Source organism: Harpegnathos saltator, unplaced genomic scaffold (genome assembly GCF_003227715.2).
Source record: "Harpegnathos saltator strain DR-91 unplaced genomic scaffold, Hsal_v8.6 scaffold846, whole genome shotgun sequence".
NCBI classification, from domain to species: Eukaryota; Metazoa; Arthropoda; class Insecta; order Hymenoptera; family Formicidae; genus Harpegnathos; species Harpegnathos saltator.
In genome coordinates this window covers 507,987-524,253 of record NW_020230700.1, presented here as the reverse complement: position 1 = coordinate 524,253, position 16,267 = coordinate 507,987, and the positions used below count along the sequence as shown (strand labels likewise).

Genomic DNA, 16,267 nt, shown 5'->3' with positions numbered 1-16,267 from the left:
AACACTTTTTTTCGGCTCAAATTAAATATAATAATTGTTTTAAATTATAATAATAATTGTTTTAAAAAATCATATGTGATTTTTTACTTGGTCCAATGGTTCATTATATAGCTAATGATATATTTCATAAAGATTTGAAAATACAATCAAGGGAACTACAATTAAGGAAAAAAACTAGAGATTTTATCATTAAATATAGAGATCCAATTGAAACGCACTCGAATATATTCGCTTTTGGCCTAATGGGAAAATACGCATTTACTCGCAGAATAAAACGGAGAATCCCTCAAAATTTGATTACGTAATATCAAATTTTCTAGCATTGAGTAGCATCAAAGAATGCCCTTCAAGTTATTTCGTACTCTTACCATTAATATTACTTACTATCCCAATGAGACAGATCGTAACATAGCCTTGGATTAAAAAAAAAGAAATATAGGAAATACAGAAAAAAATATTTATTATATAAAAAGTCAGTTTATTTCAATGCAAATTAGCACGTCAAATTTTTAACTTGCGATATAAAGATTTTCTTCACTTGGACATTTTAATGTTTATTAATGATACCACTAGTACATATAATGTATCTGATTGCAAAAGTTAAATAATTATTAAAAATTAAAAAATATTTTTATAGAATGTTATAAAAAAGTACAATGTATCAGATATAAAAAGAAAACTAACAAATTAATATAATAGAGTGTAGATAAAAGAATTAAATATTTCTTATATACTTCTTATGTTCTTATGTTCTTTAATACTTAATATGTTGATAATATTAGGAATATTAGTAAAAATATTTATATCTAGATTATATAACATCGATAAGCAAGTATTTGATTAATTATATTGATCTCTTGCTTGTTCTTAAACATATAGTAGTTCAGTTTTGAAACAACAATTTTTTTCAAAATCCACACATATAGATTTTGCATTTAAGTTCATGTTTTTTTTTTTCATATACTTGGCATATTCTTTTTCTTTTGTGGAAGCGTTTTGTTATAGCATTCTATTTGTAAATTCTCTATTGATCTTTCGAATTCAACGAAGCTCACAGAGTTGATAACCGAAAATTTCCAACTCGGGTAGCGCATATACCCTTCTTAATGATAGACGATATCGCAGTTGCGACAAATATATTTGCCCGGGAAACAGCAGCTGAGGATACATATCATCTTACAGGGTCCGGCGGTATATCGTGTGAAGAGAAGCAGATTATCTTGGACGAGCACAATCGATTGAGGCAACTAGTAGCGCTGGGACAGATACACGGTCAACCTAGCGCGGAGAACATGATGGAAATGGTAAGCCATCGTCGTTGTTGTCTTCGCCTTTGTCCTTATCGTTACTCATCTTATTCCGCCGAAGAACCGTCATCTCCTATAAATTTCTATAAAAAGAATTTCTATAAAAAGAAAGGAGAATGGAAATGAAAACCGCGAATTGCTCTCGAAGTTCCGCCAAGTAAAATCTCATTCGAAATAAGTGTGAAAATGCACCCCAAATAATAATGAAAATACTGTCATTCGGAATCGCAAGAGGAAATGTTTCATTTAAATCTAAAGAAATATGGCCAAGATCAAGATATATATAATTATATAAAAATATAATTATATAAAATATAATTATATAAATGTATAAAAATATAAATTATATATGATAATATATGAATTTTATGTTACCTGGTGGTACAAGCTGACAGTCTCTCAAAGTCAAAGGTTGCTATCCTTTTAAGACCTGCTGTCCATGTATGCCGGCCTCCACCGTTGCCCCCCCTTATCCGGTGCAAATAATAGAAATAATATATATATTTTATGTTTGTATATTAATGTGTATAATCATATGAAATTATGTATACTCGCACCGGAAGAAAACGCTGTTAAATAAAGAAAAGAAGAAATTGTTTTCCTGGGAAAAAGATCATATATGATTACATACAATTATATAAAGTTATATATTATTATATATAAATTATATGTAAATTTTGTCTTTATATGGTCACATATATAATCATACATGTCTACACGGAAAAAGAATGATATTAAGTAAAAAAAGGAAGAAATAATTTCATTGAAATAAACATCGATATCATATGTTGATAAATATAAACACTTCAATTATATTTGTATAACAGCCTCTTTTTCCTTGTAGGCACATATGATTATGCATTATTATATATGACTGTACAAAAATAGACAAAATTCTTGTATAATCTTTTTTTCTAAGTCGTTCAAAATTATACAGTGTCCCATTTTAAATGAGCCAGGTAAAAATCTCGAAAAATATGAAAGATACTAAGAAACAAACGTTTCAAACAATAGTTGTATAGTTTCAAAGGGAACATAAAACAATTACATAATTTTATTTACAGATGGCGCCACTTTCAATATATTCACTGATCATTATTTTTCTTAAATAGAAATCCAAATTTTTTATTTTATCATCATTTTCTACCAATTAATTTAAACAACTTTGTCTGAAACATTTTTTTATTTACCTATTTTCTGAGATATTTAAGGAAAACTTGATAACTTTTTCAACATTTAACTTACGATATCTCACTATTTGTCGAAAGAAAAAATAATACTAGACTCTTTTACTCTATTTACTCTCAAGAATATATTGTTACAATAGTGGCTTAACTTTTGTCAATTTATCGACCTTTGGAATTTCAAAATCATCAAATTAACAAAAGTCAAGGCGCTATTGTAACAATATATTTTTAAGACCAAATAAAGTAAAAAAGTCTAATACCACTTTTCTTCCGACAAATAGTTAACGAGATATCGTAAGCTATATAAATATCGAAAAAGTTATCAAGTTTTCTTTAAATACTACAAAAAATATTGCACAAATAAAAAAATGTTTCAAACAAAAGTTATTAAAATTAATAGGTAGAAAAAGATGATATGACAAAAAATTGGGGTATCCATTTGGGAAAAATAATAATCACTGAATATCTCGAAAATGACGCCATCTGTAAACAAAATGATATAGTTGTTTTATGTCCCCCTTGATACCATAACTCTTAAAACCACAACTTTTGTCTAAAATGTTTTTAGTATATTTCGTATTTTTCGAGATTTTTACTTAGCTCATTGAAAATGGGACATTCTGTACATTTATATCACAGGCCGCAAATAAAAATAAGCAGTTACTTTAGCTGCATCTAAACAATAGAGTTTTTTCAGTGCGAGTATATAATTTTATATGTTTATTTAAGATATAGAGACAAAATTCATATATAATTAAATATAATTATCTTGTCGATCAAAATATTCATTGAGTTATACGAATTCATTCAATTTAATAAATATCTCAGCCGATTAAGCTGAATTTGCGTAATGATGAAAAGAGCATTAGATTTACTTTAAAATGAAAATTCACTCGACGATTCGAAGTAAAGAATTCACTCTATATGAAGGAAAAAACCTTTAGATTCGAGTGATTCAGTTGTCACTCTTCTTTTCGTTTGCGATTTCGCGGGGATCGCCGTTTTTTATAAATTTGTGCGAAATAAGAGCTGAAAGAAAGAAGAGAAAGAAAACCGCAAGTCTCGATCTTTTCGATAAAAATCTCGCAAACAGATCCAACAGAGAAGAATCGATTTCTCCCACGTCGACGCGAAATTGATCTCACGTTTATCTCGACGTCGACCGGTACTAATTAAACTCCAACAAACCACCTTAGTCCCGGTTTTTCGCCGCGCATTGGGAATTGTCCGCATTATATTGGATATTTATATCCATTTGTTAAAAGAGCACTCCGGTTCGTTCGCGTGCGCATGCACGCGAAGAGCGCTAATTTGCATGACGGCCCCGCAGCGGGTTACACGAAGTTAAAGTCGGTTTTACCGCCCGGTAATATTTCGCGAATACGTTACGCGCGAGCGTGATTAACTCAGTGTGTAAGTTATTAATTGCTGTTACAGATATGGGACGACGAACTCGCCGCTATAGCGCAAAGATGGGCGGATCGTTGCGCGGAGACGCACGACAGTCTAAGGAACGTCCGTAAGTGAGACTTTATCTCGAGCGACTAGTTCCGCTAATTTGCGAAACGATATGTTACATATAATAATCTTTGGGAGCAATTAAAAATACCGAAAATGGAGGAAAAATAGACACGCGTAATCCCGAGGAGAGTTTCGAACCGAAACAAGCGCAACATTTTTCCAACAAAAAGTCCGAATGTCGAGACAATTTCCTGCGATACGACTTTCCAGAAATATTAGAGGCATGCGATTATCCCGAAAAAATACAATCCCGAGATTTGTATAACGAAACGACGTTGTAAATAAAAACACAGTTATTACGTATATTTATATATGACTATATAGAGAGAAAATTCGTACATGATTATATGTAATTATTTTTTGTCACGTATTATCGATCAAAATATTTATCGAGTTGTACGGATTAATTCAATTTAATGAATACCTTAGTCGATTAGGATTAGGATGAATTCGTTCCGATAACGATGAAGAGAGCATTAGATTTACTCTTTAAAGTGAAAATATTCACTCGACGACTCGAAGCGAAGAATTTACTCTGTATAAATGAGAAAACCTTCAACGAATGGAACACAACTCGCCAAAATAATAACAACAGCAACAACAATAAAGTACATCTTATTTTCATTTTGAGTTTCCCAGTTGCCATGTGGCGGTCGCGAAGATATATTGAAGCTTATTCATTTGAACATTAGTATCAGAAATTTAATAAATAATGTGCTTTATTCAGAATATAGGTAAGAATGTCTTTATTTCCAACATATCGGCAACGATTATTTCGCCTGGAACAAATAAAAATTTGAGACTTTCCAACGACGGTATTTGTCTACCGCAAGAACCGCCAACAAAGATAAACACATCGCGATGTGCCTTGAGTGCTTCTTCGCGAATGAGTTCGGTAATAAAATTCAAGCATGCGGATGTTGGCGCATCGCTTCCGAGAGCTTGCCGTCGAGTTTGGACAATTCTTATAAACACAGTCGAGAAGAAAGACTCCGCGAAGCGTTACGGAAGGAACGGGATAGACTTTTGTTACTTCGGTTACCTACACCATGTTCGGGTAACATACAACAAAGCAGTTCATTTAAAGCTGGATACAGACTTAAGCACGAACGCGCATGAGGCAAGCAGAGGCCGCATGAGCATGCAAGTGTGGACGTTGGTCCGAGGCGCGGCAGACTGCCTCGGATGATTCGCCGCACGAGCTCGGACCGAGCCGAGCACTGTCAGTCCATCAAAGATAATTCGTGCTCAGTTTGGACGCACTCGAGCACACGTAAGGAAGATAGCCGCGCACGACACGAAAAATTAAGAACAAAACTGCTGACTCCGAACGACCGGAGCAACGTCGAACAGTTGTCTCGATTTGCCTCATGCGTTCTCATGCGGAAACTTTAATTTTCAATCCGAGGCATTCGATGTGGCCTCAGCTTGCCTCATGCGCGTTCGTGCTCAAGTCTGTATCCAGCTAAATATTTTCTCACCACTCTTGGAATTAGTGCGGAAAATTTGAAATTTCATCGAGGAACTTGATTCAAGTGCTCTGTCTTTCGGCTTGAAGTTTCGGGGTGAAATTTTGGTTTTGTCGTCGCTATCTTTTACGGAATTAATTCTTGCATCAACAGGTTATGCATATATTGTAAATAATTTTTTCAATTCTGTTGATCTTCCATGCGGCATTCCGTTTGAATTTAAACGTATCTTTCTGCGCTTAAATTTAAATCTCGATTTATAACGAAATTTATTTTTATTCTTGTTTTTATCTCTTCGGAATTTTGATTTATTTATCTTCCATTATGTACCAATGAATGTGAAAACTTTTTGCACATTAATTTGTTTAACTGTCTACTATTATATTTCTGTAATCTGTACGCTGAAAAGTTTTTTCGTCTACAAAGATTATTGTAATAATTTTTCAATATATTTTATTGTTGTTATTTCAGAAGAGCTGTATTTTTCGGCATATTGTCTCGTTCTATTGATCTCATTGTTGTAATGTTTTGAAACAATCGAATATTTCCAATGCTTCAAAAACATCATATTTCGAGAGATTGTCTCAGTATTTGAATTTCGGGATGATTTTTCGGGAAATTGTGTCACTTTTCAAATTTCGGGATTTTGATTTTCCGAGGGATGATGCAAGTCCTGCAAAAGTAAAAGCAGCATTGCATTTGAAAGCTCTTCTCTCGCGGCAACTGAAAAGCAATCAAAAGAGCAATTTTCCACCATGCCGGTAACGCTGCAACCGGAAATCCAATATTCCGAAACTTTTTCTACATAATACGAAAAAAACATACACGACCAATTAACAAGGGTAAAGACACGAGATATACACACTGGTTATGCGAGCGACAAATCAAAACACGAGCACATCCGTATAAAAAATGTCCACTAAAAGAATGAACGAACGAATGAATTAGCGATATTAACTTCTTCAGGGACGAATTTATTAAAATCAGTAGAAACTGATTCGATTTTAAAGCGGAAAATATAATCATATGTCGATCGCATTACAAGATTTATCTCTATCTTGTAAACTTTCTGACGAATATTTATTCATAATGTTTCCCGGCGAAAAATGATTATATATAATTTTTTATATATAATTATATATGAATTTCGTCTCTAAATTATCATGTATAAATATACGTATATATATAATTATACAGGATGTCTCATTTTAAATAAGTCAGGCAAAAATCTCAAAATATATGAAAGATACTAAGAAACGTTTCAGACAAAAGTTGTACAGTTTCAAAGGAGACGTAAAACAACTATATCATTTTGTTTACAGATGGCGCTACTTTCAAGATATTCACTGATTATTATTTTTCTTAAATGGAAACCCCAATGTTTTATTATTATATATTATCTTTTTCTATCTAATAATTTGAATATTTTTCTATTTGCCTAATATTTTTGAGACATTCATGGAAAATTTGATAACTTTTTCAATATTTAACCTACGATATTTCGCTAACTATTTGTCGAAAGAAAAAATGGTATTACTGTTTTTACTTTATTTGATTTCAAGAATATATTGTTACAATAGCATCTTGACTTTTGTTAAGTTGATGATTTGGAAACTTCCAAAGGTCGATAAGTTAAAAAAAGTTAGGATTGTAACATTATTGTAACAATATATTCTTGAGATCAAGTAAAGTAAAAACGTCTAATACTATTTTTTTTTTCGACAAATAGTTAGCGAAATATCGAAAACTAAATATTTAAAAAGTTACCAAGCTTTCCTTAAATATTTTGAAAACTGGGCAAATAAAAAAATGTTTCAGAAAGTTGTTCAAATTAATTGGTAGAAAAAAATGATATAATAAACAATGGGATTTCTATTTAAGAAAAGTAATAATCAGTGAATATCTTAAAAGTGGCACCATCTGTAAACAAAATGATATAGTTGTTTTATATCCCCCATGGAACTATATAACTTTTATCTGAAACGTTTCTTATCTTTCACATTTTTTTGAGATCTTTGTCTCGCTTATTTAAAACAAGACATTCTGTATATACTACACTGAAAAAAAGAATGTTATTATACAAATACAATTAAAGTAACTGCTTATATTTTGACAACTGTGACGCAGGCATATAATTGGACGCGACGAAATTTCCTTTTTTTTCATTTAACCATTTTTTTTAGTGTGAATATATAATTTCATAAGATTATCTATATGAGTATATAGCGATAAAATTTATACTTGAATCATGTATAATAATATATACTACTAAACAAAATAAAGTACGTATCTCGTACATTTTTACATTTGCGTGAACAACTCGGCAATCTTGACAGATAGGAAAGAAATGTATTCAAAAAAAGATTTCTTAGTGTACTTTTAAATTTTAAGTGAAAAAATTCCAAAAAATGCTTCAAATGTCAAGTATATTTATTATCACGTTTATTTTGAACAAAAAATACGAAATAGATAATAAGAAGAAATAGAAGATACGAATAGATAATAATAAGAAGCAAATTAAAGATAAAATTGGGAACTAATATTTCATATGGTCGCCTTTTGCTTATATGACCACTTGCAAAGGTCAAGGCATACTCTGGACCAGATTTCGGATTTGCTGCTGATCAATATTCTCCCATGCTTCTTCCAAGGCTTCAAACAAGGCTTGACCTTGTTCGTTATATCACCCTTTTTAACTTTTCAGTTCAGAATAAACTATTAATTTTTAATTGGATTTAAATCTGGATTTAAATTGCGCTGGCCATCCAGCAGTTTGATCCTCGAATCGCAGAAGAAGACAGTCTGTTTACGAGCGGTAAGTCTTGGATCCTTATCTCGTTGGAAGATAAAGTCATTTTCTAAACCAGAGTTCGGCAAAATGTGCACACGACGGCCGATTTTTGACTACCTCCGCCCACCGCTATTCCCTTTACCTCGTCGCTCCGCACGCTGCCTACAAGCCGCTCGAGTCTCAGGAGCGTGTTTCCAATAGTTTTCCACGTCATCCATGAAGTACTATTGTTGACGCGTTTTTTTTTAAGTGGTATCCCCAGTAAGCCTAATCCACTGATGACTGTAACAACCCGTAACTAATTGAACAGAAGCGAAATAAAATATGTTAAATGAAGAAAATTCAATTCGATTTTCGGCGTCTTTTATTGGTAAGAGTGGAAACGTCAATTTGAATATTGCATGTAGCAAACCGCATAAGACGTGGTAAGGAATCGTCGCTTAAAGAAGAACACTTCTCATTTTTTATAAACTTCATTTTTGAAAAATGAAAAGGCCTACTGCGGATACCACTTAAAAAAAACTACTTAAAAAAAAAAAAAAACGCGTCAACAATAGTACTTCATGGATGACGTGGAAAACTATTGGAAACAGCCTCCTGAGGCTCGAGCGGCTTGTAGGCAGCGCGCGAAGCGGCGAGGTAAAGGGAATAGCGGTGGGCAGAGATAGTCGAAAATCGGCCGTCGCGTGCACATTTTGCCAAGCTCTGTTCTAAACCAATCTTTAGTAGAGATTCCTTTTAACCAAATTTTTGTTGAGAATGTCAAGGTATATATCTGTCGTCATGATACCATTGATTTTAACCAGATTTCTCAGACTTGACCACGCAAAACACCTCCGCACCATAATACTATCTCCTCCATGCTCGATCTTGTGGACATTTTTATCCAAAAGCTTTTCGCCAGGCTTTAACCAAACTAGTAGTTGTATGTGAACGAAGAGGTCAAACTTACTTTCGTCATTCCAAATCACCTTCTTTCAGCAATCCAGTGGCTTATCAACATATTTTTTAACAAATTCCAGAGGTTTGATCTTATTGGTCTTTCGAATCATAAGATCGACGAAGAATCGACGAAGTCAAAATTGTTCCTCAGCTCAACTTCCCGGAGTCTCCTGCGTACGGTTTGTTCGGAAATGTTTAATTGAACGTTTTCCTGGATTACACGACTGGTAGCAGTCGGGTTTGTTTTTCTTTTCCGGATGATCTTGCGATCCTCGAGTAAATTTGCTCTGCCTCTTCCGTCCGCGACCAGCATTATCCGCTACTGTATCAAACTCTGGAAATTTTTCCCAGATCTTTCCGACCGCAGCTTCACTTACGCTGTACTTTCGACAGATTTCCCAATTAAAATGTCTTTTTTGCTGGTTTTTAAATATCAAGTTTCGAATTTGTACAGAAATTTGTTTAGTTTCCATAATTACTGGTGATAAATCGATATATTACTCTTCCTAATAGCATCAATATCTAACAAAACAATTACTAACACATTTATTTATGTAGCTGTTCTTATTTCCAGCAGCACCGAGAGGTAGTCTACATGTTTTTAATTACTAACGAAAGTAATTAAATCTCAATGCACACTTTATTTTGTCCAAAGTAAACATGATAATATATATAACAGACTTGACTATCGAAGAATTTTTAATGTTTTTGGAATTTTTTTTATTTAAAACTTAAAAATGAACAAAGAAACCTTATTTTTGTTCGAATATATTATTCTATCTCTCAAAACTGCCGAGTTATCCACGCAAACATAAAAATGTTCGAGGTGCGCACTTTATTTTGTCCAGTACTATATAATTATACAAGGTATATCTGTATATATGTGCGAATTCCACCGACACGCAACTGACAGGATAGATTCTACTAGATAAAAAAAATTAAAAATCTCAATAAATATTCTCAAACGCTTAGTTTCTGAGATATAGTTGCCGCAATCTCAGTTTAAAAAATATATCTTTTTTCCATAAATCGTTTTATAAGTAAATAATTTTACAAGTTGCTCTAGACACATACCGCTGTAAAAATTGTCTGAAATTTCTGTCATATCTGCAATCTCCTCGAAAGTATAGGCATATGATGTTAAGAAAAAGTAACACGTTTTTTTAATTTCATTCGCAACAAACGCTACATATCAACGTAATATATCAACGTCACAATGAATGATTTTTCAGTTAATATTCGAATATTATCAAAATTATTAGGTATAATTTTCAGAAGTAGATAAAAAAGTATTGTATTAGCATTCTTTATCCTCTTATCGCATCACATTTGCTTTCATTATTGTCATCTTCTTAAGGCTATGTCAAAAACTATATCAAAAACTAAACTTATGCGGCCATATATTTACCAAGATTTTTTTACTTATTCTTCTCTCTCTCTCTCTCTCTCTCTCTCTCTCTCTCTCTCTCTCTCTCTCTCTCTCAATATAGAATCTCTGTCTCTCTGTAAATTCGTTATTAGAGCTCAGATACACTCTGTATATAAAAGAGAGAGAGAGAGAGAGATAAAGAGAGAGAGAGAGAAAAAGAGAGAGAGAGAGAAAGAGAGAAAGAGAGAAATTTTATATATAATTATATATAATCTTTTTTGATCGGGTTTACATTTTTATCAATATTTGAATATTCGAATTAAAAAAAAACAATCGCACTGACCCGACCTCGGTTACAATCTAACATACAAGGTGTAACAGCAACATACAGGTCAGTATGACGGATTGCTTGCCTCTATTCGAATGATAATGCAGAGGTTACCGAAAAAGTCACTCGTTGACTTTATTGATAATGATATTTGCAGTGTTCCCAGTTATGACAAATGCAACTAACTTTGCATCGTGATCGTTGTGACAGTTTATCGACTGTTTACCGACAGAAGTCGAGCCTCATTGAATTAAAAAAGATGTTTAAAAAATGAAACTGAGAAATAAATATATGAGGAATAAAGCAAAATAAACAAGAGTAATACTTAAAGAGATAAATAATACAATAATACATATTTCCTGGTTTTGCATAATTTCTTAATTGTTTTCTCACGTTAAAAAGTTCGATAGAAATCGGAGATTAGAAAGAACGATACAAAAATATTTAAAAGTCTTACATACTATATTTCATCCATGTTTCTACAAAAGACCGCTTCTGCAAAAATATGAATGGACTAGAAACGTAGTATAAATATTGGTTGCAATTTAATCGACTGCAACTATCAAGTGACATATTTTTTATATATTATAGTCTTGTATCTTGGCATCGAAAACAGGGCCTTTTATAGTCTATAGGGCCATTATAGTCTTGTATCTTTTATAAAAAATAGGGTCTGTTTTTGAAATATTTTGCAGCTTGATAGTTGCGGTCAATTAAATTATAACCAATATATATACGAGGGTGGTCCGATAAGTACTTAGCCTACAAAAGAAAAACGAAAATTTTGGAAAAGTGGCGATTTATTTCTCAACATAGTCTCCTTTTAGCTCGATACACTTGACCCAGCGATGCTCCAACTTCTTTAACCCATCTGAAAAATACGTTTTCTTGAGGTCTGCAAAGTAGGCCTCCGTGGCGGCGATGACCTCCTCATTCGACTCAAATTTCTGACCGGCGAGTGACTTTTTCAAGTTTGGAAACAAAAAGAAGTCGCACGGGGCCAAATCTGGAGAATACGGTGGATGGGGCAGCAGTTCGTAGCCCAATTCGACCAATTTGACCGTGGCGAGGGCGAAGGTGTGAGCCGGTGCGTTGTCATGGTGGAAGAGCACTATTTTCTTCGCCAAATGGGGCCGTTTTCTCTGCAATTCGGCGTCGAATCGGCCCAATAATTCGGCATAGTACAGTCCTGTGACCGTTTTGCCCTTCTCCAGGTAGTCGATGTAGATCACACCTTATGAATCCCAGAAAACGGTGGCCATCACCTTTCCGGCCGATAGGACAGTCTTCGCCTTCTTCGGAGCACGTTCGCCGGGTGAAGTCCACTGTTTCGACTGTTCCTTGGTCTCTGGTGTGTACCAGTGGATCCATGTTTCGTCGACGGTCACGAAACGACGCAGAAACTCCTTCGGATTGCGCTTAAACAGCGTCAAACACTGCTCTGAAGTGGTCTCACGGTTGCGCTTGTTGTCCGGAGTGAGCAAACGCGACACCCATCGCGCCGACAGCTTTCTCATGCCCAAAATTTCATGCAGGATATGACCCACGCGGTCTTTTGAGATGCCTACTGTCTCAGCTATCTCGCGCACCTTCAATCGGCGGTCTGCCAATACGAGATCGTGGATTTTTGTCATGTTATCCTCCGTGGTAGCCGTTTTCGGGGCACCTGGGCGTGGCTCATCAAAAATCGACGTGCGACCACGTTGAAACTCGTTAAACCAATTTTTGACGATCGCCATCGAAGGAGAAGAGTCACCGTACACAGCATCCAAGCGCTCTTTGATTTCGCTGCGCGATTTCCCTTCCAAAAACAAGAATCGAATCACCGACCGATATTGCTCTTTTTCCATTTTTCTAAAATCCGCGGACATGCCCGCTTCCACACGCGGTCAAAACAAAACTACGAGTCCGATTCGGCTGAAATTTCGACAGTAGCCGTCTACGAGAATGTACTATACGATAGTAAATTTCTCTTGCGATAGTGGCGCCATCGGGCGGTGAGGCTAAGTACTTATCGGACCGCCCTCGTATTGTGTTTGTAGTCTATTCATACTTTTCCAGAAGCGATCTTTTATAGAAACATGGATGAAATATAGTATATAAGACTTTTAAATATTTCTGTATCGTTCTTTCTAATCTTCAATTCCTATTGAACTTTTCAACGTGAGAAAACAATTAAGAAATTATGCTAAAGCAGGAAATATGTTATATTATTTATCTCTTTAAATATTGCTCTTATTTATTCTGCTTTATTCCGTAATATTTATTTCTCAGTTTCATTTTATAAACATATTTTTAATTCAATAAGGCTCAACTCCTGTCTGTAAACGGTCGATAAGCTAACGGTCGGCTAACGGATAAGATAACGGTCATAATGAACACGGTGTAAAATTAGTTGCATTTGTAATAACTGGGAACACGGCAAATATCATTATCAACAAAGTCAACAAGTGACTTTTTCGGTAACCTCAACATTATCATCCGAATAGGGGCAAGCAACCTATCATACTGACTTGTATGTTGCTGTTATATCCTACAACACGTGTCGGTATTCTGGAAAAGTTATAACCGCCGACCAATAGCTAATAAATTTCCATTACTGAGACGTGTTTGTTCCTTTTTTGTTCGTGTGCCTGGACGCGCTTTATGTGTTTGCGTTGCGCGCTTTCCGCTTTCGATGCGTTTCGAGGGATACGGTTGTCATACGATCGCGTATTCATCGACGGTGTAATATTCGAAAATAAATGTCGAGTGCATCGCACACGCTCTCGGTGATCTTGACAACAGCCGCGCACAAATTGTAGCAACGTTTAAAACGCCAGCCCGGAGGTCGCGTAGCTACAAATCGCGTTACGCTGATTTTATTAAGTGTCTTATAACTCGTGCGCACTACTTGCCATTTGATTGAGCTTTCAAAGCACCCCTCTTCCTTCCCTTACCCTTCCGATCCTCATATCTCCTTTACCTCTCTTTCATTAACGTATTCCGATATCTTTCTCTTCTTTTTTCGTTTTTATGTTTTGCCTTCTTTTCCACCGAGGGAGAGCTTTCAAAAAGGATGAAATTTAATGGCAGCGCAGTGCGCATCTGTTTTATATATCAGCGTTAACTAAAACGTCGCGGAAAAATTAAAAACAAATAACCCGCCCTACCTTTTATTTAAATGAATCACAACGGCGATGTACGAGCGGCAGCTCGTCGGTAGTTAAATATCCTATAGTTATTACGAATAATTGAACTGTCTGCGATATAACTGATATTCTGAAACAGATGTGAAATGGAGCTTTTATTTTTTTCTTTTTTTAAGAGCCACGTTATACAGCAGGATATCGCGTTATATGCGCGATCTTTCATTATTCTTGATATATTAGGTGTCCGATGCAACACGTATGTCCGCTCGTGTGCAAGAACCGCGTTAAACCAGATAAAAAGTTCAAAGCGTTTAGCAAATCAGCACGATAATTTTTGAGATATTTATTAGGAGTGTGATTTAATTTTCGGGGTTTTGCAAGAGATGACACTAATGTCAATTTTGTCGAAGACATTCTAATCACAGCTATTGTTTCTTAATGCTTTAATATTAATCCATGATATTTAGTCATTTGCTAACAATAGACGCAATAAAAATCGTGTTAATATCATTTAAAAAATGGAGCTTCGTGAAAAGCATTTTCGACATTCCTTGCTTTTATTTTTTAATCAAAAGAAAAAAGCGGTTGAAGGTCATAGAATTCTGATAGAAACTTATGGTGATATTGCTCCATCAATTAAAACAGGCGAATATTGGTTCAGACGATACAAAATTGATTGATGATTTTAATGTTAACGACAAAGATCGCTCGAAACAAGCAATAAAGCTTGAAAATGCAGATTTACAAGTATTATTGAACGAAAATCCAGCATAATCCATTTCAGAACTTGCCAGAACATTAAATGTTGATCGTACAACAAAACGTTTACATGATATGGGTTTCACAAAGAAGAAAAATGGGTTCTACAGCAATTATCGGAAAATGCCATTGTGAACCGGTTGAATATGCTTTACATTTCGTTGATCGCCAGATAAAAAATGAAGAATATTTTGTGTCGAATTGTTACTTGGGGATGAAAAATAAATCTATTTTGATAATCCCAAACGAAAAATATCATGTGTTGATCCAGGCCAACCAGGCAACATCTACTTCAAGGCGCAATTCACGGTTCATATTGCTGTATTTGATGGAATCAAGAAAGTGTTGTGTACTATGAACTGTACTGTTAAATCCGAATGAAACTGTCACCGCTGATCGTTATCGACAACAATTATACAAATTGAAGCGAGCATTGCACCAAAAACGATCACCAAATTGCCAGTAAATGACGCAAAGTGATCTTTCTTCATAACAATGCTCGACCTCATGTTGCATTATCAGTGAAGAAAACGCTACTAGAGCTGGAATGGGAAGTTTTACCGCACCTCGCGTATTCTCCAGATATTGTTCCATTCGATTATCACTTGTTCCGGTCGATGCAACATACTCTAAAGGATACATTCTTTCATAACTTCGAATGAATGCGAAAAATTGTTGAAAATTTTATCAACTCTAAAGAAGAATTTTATCGCCGCAGAATTTATCTCTTGCCAGAAAAATGGTAAGAAGTTGTAGAAAACGAAGGAAAATATTTTAATTAAGATATTCGTTCATTATCTTGTTTAAGTAAATCAATTTTGAGAAAAAAACCCTCAAAACTAAATGACACTCCTAATATTATGGAAAATTAATATTATGGCAAATAAGTGCGCGTGATGCAATGGAACGAGCTCTTTGACCCCGAATATTATTATTCATTCAGAAGTTTGAATCTATTAACAACTTCTTAGCAACTCAGATTCACAAGTCGATAATCACTTCGATATGATGGTTTCTCGGTACGATAACGACCGGATTCTTTATCGATATAAATTGACGGTAAATCCGCATAACATTTTATCAATATCGTATCGATGTACGGTCGATACCTAGATATCGATTTGATTCGTAGAAAATAAGAGTTAACCGATTACTGATGATCTAGCCAATATCATATTCAAGTCGAGTCGACACATATTTATAAATGCATCGCTTCGGTTAAAAAATAAATTAAATTACGATTAGATCGTCGATATTTGTACATATCTGCCAGATACCGCGATGAAATCTTGAGAATATCAAATCAGCCGTTGATTTCCACGTGATTTTAACTTGATTTCATTCCGGATTATCGACTTGTAAACCCGGAAATGGCAAGCGGTACGTAATGCTGGATAGTATGTAACCTCTGCATACAGAAATACAAACACGCATACGAAATCATGTAGAATCATGTAGAATTA

At 34.5% G+C, this 16,267-nt stretch overlaps 1 protein-coding gene across 2 annotated transcripts in view; it reads left to right on the top strand.

The window, feature by feature from the left end:
- Window positions 1–16,267, top strand: part of LOC105188672 (venom allergen 5) — a 60,705-nt gene that overhangs the window by 28,530 nt on the left and 15,908 nt on the right. The window contains exons 2-3 of one of the 2 annotated variants that reach the window (XM_011150256.3): window positions 1,183–1,304; window positions 3,932–4,013. In XM_011150256.3, coding sequence (XP_011148558.1) covers window positions 1,183–1,304; window positions 3,932–4,013 — 204 coding nt within the window. Of the gene's footprint in view, window positions 1–1,182; window positions 1,305–3,931; window positions 4,014–4,757; window positions 5,073–16,267 lie in introns of those variants that run through there. The other variant, XM_011150257.3, reaches the window with a different exon arrangement.